The sequence below is a fragment of the Ipomoea triloba genome, chromosome 3, assembly GCF_003576645.1.
Source record: "Ipomoea triloba cultivar NCNSP0323 chromosome 3, ASM357664v1".
Lineage (NCBI taxonomy): Eukaryota > Viridiplantae > Streptophyta > Magnoliopsida > Solanales > Convolvulaceae > Ipomoea > Ipomoea triloba.
The window spans coordinates 19,069,160-19,082,712 of record NC_044918.1 but is presented as its reverse complement, the minus strand read 5'-3'; the positions used below and the strand labels follow the sequence as shown (position 1 = coordinate 19,082,712).

Genomic DNA, 13,553 nt, shown 5'->3' with positions numbered 1-13,553 from the left:
ATATTGAAGTTGATCAATTTAATTCAAGTCACAATTCGCTAAGTCTACAAACAAAAGAGTACATTCATGTTGAACTCCTAAGAGAAGACTATCAAAATTTTAGCAAACTTTGCTAGCTAATTAGAAAGGTCATACTAATAGAAAAAGACTCGATTCAAAAAGTTGAACAAATAGAAAATGTATCTTGGCAAAAACTTGTGAATAAGAAGAATTCTAAAATGAGAAGACCTATTTGATCAAAGAATTGATCGAATAAAAGAGGTCTTGATGAAATGGTAGATGCAATATATGCAGAAGATTTGGCAAAGAAAAAAAAAAACTTATATTGACGGAGGAGTTGAAATTGTACATCTTATCTTCTGCAAAATAATTGTAGACCTAATCACCTAATTCACAAAGAAGATAAGACATATTCTAACAAAGGGTAAGAATTGAAAGTTAATATGAGCAGTTGCACTTTTCAGATAAAGCCTCATAATGTGCTGAAAAATTGGAAGAAAACTTATTTTATGAATATTATAATGCAAAGTCTTGAAAAATAGTTCTTATGCATAGCTATTATCCTATATAAAATTTAGAGGGAATGCCAATCGGCAAATTCAAATAAATTTGAATTCTAAGGAAACCATGAGTTCATCTTAATCGCTATAACTTATATATGTAAGTTACAAAAGTTAAATTTACTAAGTCCAATCTAGCTTTAAGCTTTTAAAGTATTCATCTAAAACCTTTAAGCAAAATTGAGTCATATATCTAGATTCAACAAGCTAGGGTCCAACCTAGTTAACTTCAACATTTCTTGAAGAAAGAATACATCAACTCTAAGGCTTGTGGAGATTGGCCTTAGGGAATAACAACAATTTAGAGCTGAGTATTGTAAGACGATTTAGTGGTTGATCATTGTGAAGAAAAGCTATGTAGTGATGAGTAAAGAAACTTGCACTACTACAGAACATGTCATAGGCGTTTGCTTTACAACAAACACTAATAGTCCTGACTTTAGGGGCCTGTTGTTTAGAGACACCTAATATGAGTTATAAGCATTTGTTCCTTATTGAAAACAAACGCCTATTGTGATTTTTTTTAAATTTTTTTTTTTGTACACAATAGACATCTTTTCTTGGCGAAGAATATAGGCCAATTTTTTTTTTTTTAAAATTTTGTTCTTTGTGCTACAATAAATTTCACCCATATTCAACATAATCAAGTTCAATCATCCACAATAATCATTCAATTTTATAATAATATTCACAATATAATCCATCAAGACAATTCATAATATAATCCAAACTACAACACAATCTACAATATAGTTCAAACTGCAACAAACACAATCCACAATATAATCCAAACTACAACACAATTCACAATACAATCCAAACTACAACACATACAATCCAGAATATTATCCAAACTACAGCACATACAATCCACAAGGTTATCCAAACTAACACACAATCCACAATATTATCTAAATTACAATACAATCCACAAAATAATCCAACCATCAATATCTAAGTACTCCAATCCAACATGATATGCACACAAATTTATGACATTACATGCACTCTTTATTAAAATACTTAACCGCTATTTTACATATTTTGTCTATTTCTTCAATGGAGTATGTTGTAGTGTCTTAAAATACCTACAAATAAATTATTAATTTGCTAAAACACTTAAAACCTAGATGTGTTCTTTATTTAAACAAGGAAAGCAAAAAGATTTCTATTATACATACTTTATGCAAACTTTATATATACATATACATACATACATATACACACACACACACACACATATATATATATATATATATATATATAAAATTCTATTCACCCCTAGCTACCTTGCCCTCTTGACTTTTTTAGTTAATTTGTTCGGAACCAACATCTTGAAATTGCTTGAACCAAATGGAACTGTTATAAAGTCGTTCAATGTGAAAAATGTAACCTTGACATGCAACAAATTAGCCTTAAAAATGAAACGAAAAAGTTTGTTCTAGTTTATTATCCGCAAGCGGCAAGTCAGATCAAACAACACCATCAAGAATTTTATATATTAAAAAAAGTTTACACATAATATTCTCAAGCTTTGTACTTGTTAGAATAAAAAACTTAAATGCTAAACCGACCCATCATGTATTTGTAACAATTGTTATACCAAGGACCATAATTTATACTGTATTGTGAACCCTAGTTTAAAAATTGCATGTCTGCAGTTGACACATTCTGTACGTGCAGCTTTAAACGTTTTTGTACCTTTAAACAAATTGAAGGCACATATAGTAATTACATACACATAAAACCGCAGATACAAAATATGTTAATTGTAGACACATAAGATGTTGGTTAATATGTTTTGTGTCTGCAGTTAAAATATTCTGTACTTATAGTTACAATTTATGTGTTTGTAGTTATCATGTTATGTGTCTGTAATTATCATATTATGTGTCTTCAATTTGTTGACATGTACACAAACGGTTATTTACAGGTATATAATATGTCAACTACAGTCTACAGACACATAACATAATTTGAAGGTTATTTTGAACCAGAGCCCACAATACATAATAGACCCTGATCCATAGTATAATTTGCCGTATATGTAATGGCTATAGTTGTTGAATCCTAAGCCTAGTATTTATTTCGTGAATTAATTTTAATAAATAAGGAAGACGTGTTGGGAAAATTAATTTCTAAATAGCACCAAATGGGAGACCAGCAAAAAGTCGTCCAACAACATATTTCGTACCATATAAATGTTGGGAATATATTTGTTAGACAACACTTTCGAGAGCCCTCCCAAGCCTCTTTTCCTAACTACACTTTGACAGCAAGTTTATCATTAACGCATTAATCATTTTGAGTATACAAACTTCATCTATTTACTTTTTTGAAAACCATCTATTTACTTAAATGAATTCAAATATACTTTGATCCATCATAAATCATTAGTTAGTGTACCAACTCAAAATAATATCTCAAAATAGTCACAACGTTTTAACTTGTATTAAAATTTGTACCATTTGACACACTAAACCAAGTACCAAATTAAAGCCCTTTATATATTTGATAGATTACTTATAAATTGGTTAATTTTATATATTGATAGATTACTTATAAATTGGTTAATTCTATCACAAATGAATAAAAAAGTAATGTTAAATCATATAAGATTTAGTGTAAAAATCGTTAATTCATCAGTAGGCAGTATTTGTGAGAAGCATAAGATTTAGTGTAAAAAGCGTTATACACTTAACGTTATCCTTTGGTCGAAGATTATGCCATAAAGCTAAATGCGCGTTATTACATAGACTTTAGCAGCTGGCATTTCAAAGTAAGCATAATAGAATGGAAGACTGAATTGAAGTTGAATTCATGACTCATAATGGAGTATCAATTAAGAGCTAAAAATCGGGGGAGAAAAATGGCTGGACAAACAAAAGATGCTTCAACTCAAGAATCAAGCACCAACAATGACATCTTCTTTCCACCTTCATTCAATTTTTGTCCTTTGACAATAAAAGAAGGAACCATGTATAGATTAGATTCCAATTAAGAGTTCGAGTTGGATATTGATATCTACACTTTTTTCTCAATATTATTATTGGGTTCAAATTTGGCGCGTCACTCATATCTTACTTGATGTTGATACGGGAAAGACCGCACTAGCTACTCGAAGGGTAGATCTGGCCTGAGAGAAGTCCGCCTTGTGACCTTAGTCGGCGAATGATCATAAAAAAATAAATCAATTTAGGTTGTCCATATATTTGACCGACTCAATCTAAGAAGATCAATAGACAGCTCCCATGAAGAGCTAACTGCCAGACTAACTCGATTAGAGTTGTCCTATGATTAATTAATTTTATTACGGAGTATTATGTAATGGAAGTTTCATTTAATTAAGCGTGTAATTGTTTCTTACTATAAAAGTACTTATTTCATTGTTTCAATAATTAAAAAATTTCTTACTATGATGCATAGGTTATTTTACAATGGTCCTATGGAATGTGACTATGTGAGTTTCTTCTTTTTCTTTTAAATTTGTTTTTATAACCACAAAAGTGTAATTAAAGCAAAGCATATTTTACGACTTCGTAAGCGAATATGATCAATCAACGAACAAAGCGAGCATATCGTATGAACTATATTTGTATTTCATTTTTTTTTTAATTTAAATATTATTCCATCTTTTGATTAGGCCAGAAAGTTGAGTGCCTTCTCAATAATTATCATCTTAAATAGAATACTATCGACTGAATTGCTAGGCTATATATAGGACTAGAAGAGAGTGTATTAATTCCATTTATCTGTGATTAACAATGAGACTCTTTAAAATAAAAGTTGCCGAGTCTTGATTTGATAGTATAAATAGCTTCAATGTATTTGGAGTGTATAGAAATGTACAAGAGAGTATAAATTTTTTTAGAGAGTTTAGCTCAAAGAAGCTGTATTGTTTATGGTTATTCTTGAATCTAGAGAGAGTAGAGAAAAGGGATCTCTACTGAGTGTTCTAGAGAGAAGAGGAAATGGAATCCCCCTTGTTTGAAGGATTTGGGCCTTTATATAGGCCCAACCATTGACTCTTTGACTTTGATCCGGACACATGACCCTAACCTGACTATCGAACAGGAGCATTGAATGTATAGGGAGGTCAAACCCGAACAATATTCCCTATCATGATTCATGGGAGAGTTTCACGTATATATTAGGACTCTGTATTCTAGGTCCACTAGAATTAATTCTCCCTCTCCCTATATTATTAGGAATATTATCATTTACTATTCATATCCGGACTAGGACTCTTTTGTATCTTTATAAATACATCTTTTCATAATGTACTTTACATTATCATGCATGGATTGATCAATAATAAGATCATTCCTAGAACTATTATTCTCATCTGGTATCAGTAGACCAAACGATCTATGACTACAAACCCTACCAAAAGAAATAAGAATCCCGTCGCCCCCGGCCGATGACACCACTTTCTCTTCTCACATCATCTTCGATATTATATATCTAACCACAACCCTGATAAATACCCTACATACCCTATAAACAATCCATCACTTTATCTCCATTAGACATACTTCCTCAAACTATCTGTTATGGAGGACTAAACTTGTTCCCTTTCTCCATGGCCAAAATCTCAGTTCTAACATTGAAGGCACGTTTTGTGTCCAGCTTCATTTATGAAAGCTCCGGATGAGTGTTCCATTGTAGTTGCGCTCCGGATGAGCGTTTCGTTGTAGGTGATCCTACGGTCGAAAATTTGGTCTATCGGGATTCTTCTATTTTATTCGTGACAAAGTAGCATCAAACGAACTACAAAGAAACTACATCTCTACAAAAAGACCAACTAGCGGGCATCTTCACTAAGTCACTAGTCACAGCAAGGCTAAATGATCTAACGGACAAGGTCAATGTTCTATCTAGAGAACCTTAAACTTGAGAGACGTATTAGTAATCTATATTCTAGGCATGCACACTAGAATTCATTCTCCTTCTCCTTATATTATTGGAAATATTATCATTTAATTTACTATTTCTATCTTGACTATGATTCTTTGTATTCTTATAAATACATCTCTTCATTATGTACTTTACATCATCATAGATTGATCAATAATAAGATCATTCCCAAAACTATTGTTCTAATCTCACACTTTTAAAAGATTTGAAAGAGAGTTCAGACTTATAACTTAGCATTTATCATCAGATGTTGTTGATGTAGATTTAACTCATTTAACTAGGGTATCACATATATGTCATGCTAGGGAGTGACTTTAGTAGAAAAAAAAATCATATTTTTCCCTAGTTGTTTTCTTTAGATTGTTAATGTATTTAATATTTATGTAATTATTAGGTTGAAGTTAAATATAGCTCTTTAGGATTTACCTTTAAGAAGATTACTGTTGCAAAATACTAAGATAAGCACTTCAGGAAATAGGATAATGTAGAAAGTATTACTTGGTATAAAAATTTGAAAAATATAATCCATAATAGAAAATTTTCTAGTTCATGGAATTATGTCACTACCTTAAAATCATTTTTCTTTACGATTGGTGCAGTTGAGAAACGTATGCAGATCAGTTCACACATGATCCATTAAAAGTCCATATTGGGCTCAATGCAATACAAGGTCCAAGAATAAACTTTAATTTAAGGCAACAATACATTGAGTTTATGCAACATTAGTGCATGGAAGAGTCATGAAAGTTCAATAAGAAGTTCAATTGATGAACGTGAATACTTAGAGTATTTTACTTGCATTCAATCTAATATGGAAGAGCCCTAATCATGCCATACCTTCTTTCTTCCTTAACAGCTATGTCAAGTTGCTAACCTACATAGACAAGGAATCTTACTTAGAATAAGAAAATTGTATCCTATTTTAAGATGCTATTGAAAAAAAAAAAAAAAGGAAAAGGAAGGGTAAGTTGGGATGATATTCGAAGTTCCTGTGGATACAAGACTTGTTACTCTGATCCACCCTCTATATGCTGAAGGATGGGCGCAGTTGTCTAGATGTATTTATGTAGTTGCAAATTGAGTATCATCGTGTCATCATATTCATGGTATTTTGAGACTCCGAAATAAGGACTCGTTTTTTATGGTGAAGAACTCCTTACTACTCTTTATGACAATGACCTTGGACCACCACTCCTTGAGCGAAGCTCTTAATATCTTGGAGTTGATCTCCCATTTAGTATAATGCTTCTAAAAAAAATATACAACTCGCCCAAGATATTCGTAAAGCGGGTTTCCATTTGATCAATGGATTCACCCGAAAACATCTCCAAAGAATCAAATTTTCAGACAACAATATGAAGTTTGTTTTCCCTGATTTTCCTTATTTCCTTTTGAGAGTTCAATAAGTTTGTCCCAAAGATGTTTATCATTGCCATATGTCCTTTGACCTTGCCAATAATCACTTTGTCAAGTGTCTTCATGATCTTATTCTTAGCATCATTTTCAAATTTGGCTAAGATGTATGTGGTCTTCTTCTTCTTCATCTTCTTCCTCCTCTTTTTCATCGTTCGACTTCTGGATGGATGGTCTTGCACGTGGTGCTAATGGCGTCGTGTTGATCTTCTCAATTCTTATCTACCTATTTTCCACTACATCCACATCCTAGAATGTATTGATCAAAGATGTATTTGAAGTCTTGTCCTCTATTCCTCAAAATCTTCCTATGAATTTGGAATAAGATCCATACCCTTATACATTTGTAAATTCGAAGCTACAAAAACAAAATATTTTGAAATTTTTTTAACAAGATCTACTTAGTGTGACTAAGATAGTTGATCTATTTGAACAACCACTCTGATACCACTTGTTGGTCCCAGGCAAGTTAAAGTTTAGAAGGGGAGAGGGGAGAGGGGGTGAGAGAGTAGAGTGTGAGAGTGGGATCTAGAATTAACAAGACACTTTTCACCAAAATTGATCTTTTTTCCTTTAACCAGAAATATATTACTTCATTATTTTTTTTAAATAGCTAAGCACTATAAACAAAAACGAAAAAAAAAAAGTACCAAAAATCATTTTTTAGGTTTTCAAATGAATCCTAAGTCTGCAATAGGGGTATACCTCATGGACAAATTTTTTTTTGGTATTCTTCATATTAAATATATATATTTTTTATTTGTGCATGATTGCTGTTAGTTGGAACGATCCAATACACGAATAATAAATGCAAAAATAAAGTAAAATTCAAAATCTTACAAATAATGCCATGTTTGAAAGTAAAAGATGAGGAAGCTATTTTAGTGGGGGGAAAAATAATATTTCTTTTTCGGTAAAAACTAAATGAAGCAAAATTCGCCCCCCTCGTCCGCTGTGGTGTCGCAGAGATGGATAGGGAAAGGGGATGCTACACCACACTTTAAAAAAATTTCTATCATATCATATAATATTCACATAATGGCAACAAACAAACAAAAACAAACCAATCACTGTTATTTTTTCTCTTTCAGCTGTAACTATATATGCCTCACCTCACCTAGCTCTATGCCAAATCCTTCACTCCCTTCTTTTCTTCTTTCTAAACCCTAAAACCTTCTTTAAATGCCTATTTCTACCTCTTCTTTTTATCTCACTTACATTTCTGATTTCACCCCAAATATAATAGTAAACCAATTAACCTCCATAATCACTTAAAATATCAGAAAATTTAGCAACGGATTAAATAGCTGCAACTTAAATGCGTACAAATTTCAATGTTTTTTCAATGGACATCCGTTAGAAAATTAAATGTCTACAAATTTCAGTATTTACCATCGGAGTTTTTATTGATAAATTTGATTATTATACTTGTAGTTAATATAATAACCTTCAAAACTTTGTTTAATTAATTTGACTAAATCATCTCTTTGTTAGCATCCCATGAGGTACATTCGATAAAATTGGAACAACATAGAGAAGATTAACATGATCTCTATGTAAAAATGACGCATTAAAAAGTCTATGATTAAGTCGACCGGTAGTGGTAACAAAACAAAAACTTTTAATCAACATTATAAAAGGTGTGGAAACTATATTGTACATTGTGAAGATACATTCTCTTTTTTCTATTTGGAGGTAAACTAATCTTGTAACCCTAATCAGAGAAAGACCACAAGGAGGTAAAAATAGGTCGCTCCCTTTGATAGTCAAACTTGTAACACTGTAATTACCAAATCAACAGTTTAAAGTGAGAGGTAAATAATAACTTCAGTTATTATTATTTTATTTTATAAAAATCAAGAGAGAGAGAGAGAATTTTACAGTGAATTTTACTTTCTTTTTTTGGTCATTTAATTTCTACTATTATTACATAGCACTATTATATTCATCTTTCATTCCGGTTGAGCTGGGGTGAATGATGAGCTAAGCCCATCTCTTTCTCCCAACTCTCTGATAACTAAAAACACCACTTTGATTTTGGTTCAATTCCTAACATTACTTCCCCCACCCCACCCCCACCCCCACCCCCACCCTCCTTCTCTACCCCTCTCTCTATATATGCATATGAGTATGTCTTTCTTTACATATACACAAGATTACCTGTTGTGATACATAAGCTCACCTGGAGCAAGATAGAGAGAGAATAAAAGCCTTTAATTTTTTTCCCCCTTTAGTGAGAGCCTCTCTCTATATAAGAACCTCTAATTGCTTCTTCCTTGTTCCACTTCAATTCAATCATCTCCCTCTCCTTTCATTTCTTGTTTTTTTTTTCAATTATCAATCAAAAATGTCAACCGATGTTGCCTCTGAGCAACTCTGCTACATCCCTTGCAATTTCTGCAATATTGTTCTTGCGGTATAATCTGATCTCTCTATATCTTTCTGTGTGTGATATCTTTATCATGTGTGAGTGGGAAGAGAGAGAGAGAGAGAGAGAGAGAGACATTAATGGGCTGAAAAAAGCTGGTTTTGGGGGGTGAAGAGATCAGGTTATTTGGAGTTATTATTATGTGCAGAAAAAAAGAAATGAGAGAAGTGATGAAATCAAATCCAATTGTGTTTATTGGGGTTTATTAGTTGTAATTTCTTGAATTGTGATGAGTTTTTTTTCTCTTTGAATTTTCACTTTGGGTAGTCATGTCTCCATCTAGCATAGACCTTTCTTTTTCTTCCCTTCTTTTGCAGTCAAAAAAAAGTCATATCCTGAAACCCTGAAATTTCCAGTCCAGAGAGAGAGAGATTATTAGAGTTTTATTTTTATTATTTTTATTTGTATAGTCAAAACAATTTTAATTAATTTTTTTCAAATAAAATAATTAATAGTGATGAAGACAACTCCTGCAGGTTTTAACCCCTTGATTTCCTCTCACTGTGCTATACCTTTCCTTTGCTTAAAAAACTGAGCTGGTCCCTTCCTCATCTGTGTTTTTCTAGCTCTCAAGATTTTAGGGTTTTCTTCATTTTTGTTTTTCTTTTGTAGATTTTATCATTCCAATATCATCATCATAACCCTATTTCTTGAAATTTTGATGGGCATAAATTAAGAGATCTTAAGATTCTGGTTGAATCCGGATTTGGGTAGTGAAATTTGATTATTGTTTGTTTTGAGTTAATTAAGGTTTTGTGAAAATTGAGAGAATCTTGATTTGGAGTTTTTGATGATTGGAATTACCAGGTGAGTGTCCCATGCAGCAGCTTGTTCGACATCGTGACCGTCCGATGCGGGCACTGTTCAAATCTGTGGTCGGTCAACATGGCAGCTGCATTTCAGTCTCTCTCATCCTCTTCATCTTCTCCTTCACACTGGCAAGATCATCATCTTCATCAGGTCAACCCCATCAATTATTTATTTATTTATTTATTTTTGGGTTTCAAAAAAAAAAAAGATAAAAAATTCATAGCTAGCTCAATTATAGGCATCTGGGTTTCTAGGGTTTTCAGGTATTTTTGCTTCTTTTTAGGGAATAAATACACAAAAACTCAGTATCCCAGAACCCTAGCCTAACAGCCGCCATAACCGAAACCTATGGTACCTAGTTGTGTTTTTTCTAGTACAGAGGATTGGTTTGTTTATATATTTTGTAACGGAAAGTGTGTGGGTTTTATCTTCTCCAGGGACTGTCATGACCCATTAAAGCAATTTCCAGTGGGTATTTTCAAAGAGTAATAATAATATTGTTATTATAATTGGGTTGTGCTCAGAGTTCTTCAGATGAGCCGCTTTTTGGATTGTGAATCTTTGGATCTGATTTGATTGATAAGAAAGAAAAATGTTTGTTTTTGAGGATTTCATGATTTCTTTTCATCAGTGTTTGTCCTCTACTGTGCAAACATTGCCTGGGCAACATACCCAAAAAACTTGCATATTTTTTGGGGTTCATTCCTTTCTTTTTGTTTTCTGTTTTTTATTAGTCCTCCCTTGTAACTAATTCCAGTCACTTCAATGTTCTCCCACAAAGCATCACTTCACGTCTTTTTGTCAATTCTCCCTCAATTTCTTTAGTTACATTACATTATAGCTAACTTCAACCCAACTCAGTCATATCAGTGATAACTAGTACTGAAATCACAATTTTATTTCTTTAATTTATACAAGTCACATTTTTTATAGGCAAGTGCTGAACTTATCTCTTTAGAGGCCTCCGCCCAACAATCTCCAGCCCTAATTACCTGATAATGTTGGACTTGACCCAGCTTTCACCGGCCTCTGTCCAACAAGATACTTGTTGTTTAAAGAAAACATGATGTTTTAATGTTTTAGTTTTGGGTTTTGCTCATTCATATCTTCGTTATCAATTTTGAATTTTTTTTTTATTATTATACACTCAAGGAGTGAATGTGAATTATTTGCAAGTGCAATAGCCAAGATCAAGACTCTAATATAATTGCTGATTCCTTAAATTTTTTTCTTTTATTTTAACGTTATAAAATTTATTAAATTTTTAGGTACCAAGCTACACTTCTCCTGAGTATAGGATGGACTATGGCTCCTCTTCCAAATACAGTAACAGGATGGGAATGACAATGCGACCACCTATCACTAATCGTACTGAGGAAAGGATTGTGAATCGTCGTAAGTTGTTTGTTTTTGTTCCTTAAATTTTTCTTTTTGTTCCAATATTTTTAATATATTTACTTTTTGCTATGTATTAATTAATTTTAAATTATTTCTTATGCTTAACTGTTCAGCTCCCGAGAAGAGGCAGCGAGTGCCTTCTGCATACAACCAATTCATAAAGTAATGGAACTGCATCACTGATAACTTGATAAATGTGTTTTTCTTCTCTTTATGATATATTATTGATATATGAATTAATATTTTAATTTTTTAAAAAAATGTTCAGGGAGGAGATTCAAAGGATCAAGGCCAATAACCCAGATATCAGCCACCGGGAAGCATTTAGTACAGCTGCCAAAAATGTGAGTGAAAATGAATGACGACAAACCTTAGATTATTTTATTTTATTTTTTCAAAAAAAAATCATATTTAATTTTTTGAATGAAACTTTTGGGTATTGAAATGTGACCTTTATATTGTACAGTGGGCACACTTTCCTCACATTCACTTTGGTCTCATGCTGGAGTCCAACAATCAACCCAAGATTGGGGCTGCTGAGGTATAAATGTTACATTGCAACCAAATTAATAAATAAAATAGTAATATTGTTAAATACTATTACTAGTATTTAGATTTGAATTCTCTCTCCTATTAAATTCCTCATTTACTTTTGGATGCATTAAATGCAATCAAAATGCCTAAAATTTAACCTGAGACTCATCCATCCTTAATCAAAGATTAAGAGTTCGATCATTGGCATTGAGTATGGAACAACCTTAAATATGCAGGCCAGTTGTGTTCAACTGTGGAAACCCTGGGTACAACAAAAAAAGAATGCCTAAATTTTTAAATTATAATTATTGCTTTGCCCTATTGCATTCCCACCACAAAATGGAAAAAGAAAAGGTGTATATTTTGTATAGAATTTTAATTAATTCATAATTAATTTGCAGGGCACTGGAAAGCATATGACTCACAGGGCTGCACTGCTAAACAAGTGATGAAGATGTTGAAGAGGCTAGGAAAGGGCCTTTGTGAGTTCTGTTGGTGGATTGAAGAAAACTATGACCCTTAATATATATATGCTTTAATTAAGGACCTAATTAAATATCTTATGTTTTACTATATTTCATTATTGGCTGCAATATAATGCAAACCTGTTTAAGAGTTGCTACTCATCATCATCATGTTATATTGTGCAATCTATCAGTAAACTATATATGATTATCAGTTGAATTAATTGCTTGTTTCAGGCTGTGCAGCTCCCTTTTCATTATTTCATAGTATATACATATTTATTATATTATATTGATAATTTTTTCTTTAATTTTAGGGTACTTTGCCATTCATGAGTGGCTACTGACTAGTAGGAGATGGCATTAAAGTAAAGTACGGTTTTGGTTCTTGAAATTCTTCTAATAAGTCAAGATTTAATAATTTGTGTATGAGAGAATAATTTGTTGATATGCATGTGGATTGAAGAACTTTACACTTGCCCTTTTAACTATCCCAATGACGTTTTAGCAGTTGTTACCCCACGCGTGACTATTTAATGATCGAGAATGTTTTTTTTATTGATTATAAAAAAATAATATGTTACTATTATCTCTTTTTTATGATTTGTGAGTAAAATTTACATAGTGCATAACTACAAATAGTGACTACAGATTCACTCAACATCTAAAAAATGCTTTTATCTCGAAATAGTTGAATCCTTTTCACCAAATAATTTAACACGAATAGAAAGTTTGGGGCAAAGTCATACCAAACTCAAACCATTGTCATATATGACTAAGCTTCGACAACTGTCATGTTATGGCCGCTGGAGCATGATTCTCATAGTTGAAGGTGTTGGACAGAGGCTCGAAGGGTCAAGTCTATTATCTTACCATCGAAACTTCACGCTGATTGCTATTCAAGTATAATGAAATAAAGTTGTGCATTCTCTATTAGCTATAATTTTGGCATAGTGATAAGCGTTTAATTTCGCAATTGACACCAGAGCAAATCAAGGTGGTAGGGAGTTTTAGGGAGGAGGTTGGAGG

The 13,553-nt window shown here is 32.3% G+C and overlaps 1 protein-coding gene and 1 pseudogene across 1 annotated transcript; both read left to right on the top strand.

The window, feature by feature from the left end:
* The first annotated feature begins 8,383 nt into the window (after window positions 1-8,383).
* LOC116014546 lies at window positions 8,384-8,479 on the top strand (annotated as a pseudogene).
* Window positions 8,480-9,039: 560 nt separating this feature from the next.
* LOC116012162 (axial regulator YABBY 5-like) lies at window positions 9,040-12,763 on the top strand. The gene is made up of 7 exons (XM_031251640.1): window positions 9,040-9,306; window positions 10,126-10,278; window positions 11,397-11,523; window positions 11,640-11,688; window positions 11,795-11,870; window positions 11,993-12,067; window positions 12,462-12,763. The coding sequence occupies exons 1-7, from the start codon at window positions 9,238-9,240 to the stop codon at window positions 12,507-12,509; spliced, it is 597 nt and encodes a 198-aa protein (XP_031107500.1). The 5' UTR covers window positions 9,040-9,237; the 3' UTR covers window positions 12,510-12,763.
* Window positions 12,764-13,553: the final 790 nt, after the last annotated feature.

Coding starts and splice junctions, on each gene's coding strand:
- LOC116012162 (XM_031251640.1), top strand. CDS start 9,238: ATGTCAACCGATGTTGCCTCTGAGCAACTCTGCTACATCCCTTGCAAT. Junction 10,279..11,396: donor AAGATCATCATCTTCATCAG/GTCAACCCCATC, acceptor TTAAATTTTTAG/GTACCAAGCTACACTTCTCC. Junction 12,068..12,461: donor CCAAGATTGGGGCTGCTGAG/GTATAAATGTTA, acceptor ATTAATTTGCAG/GGCACTGGAAAGCATATGAC.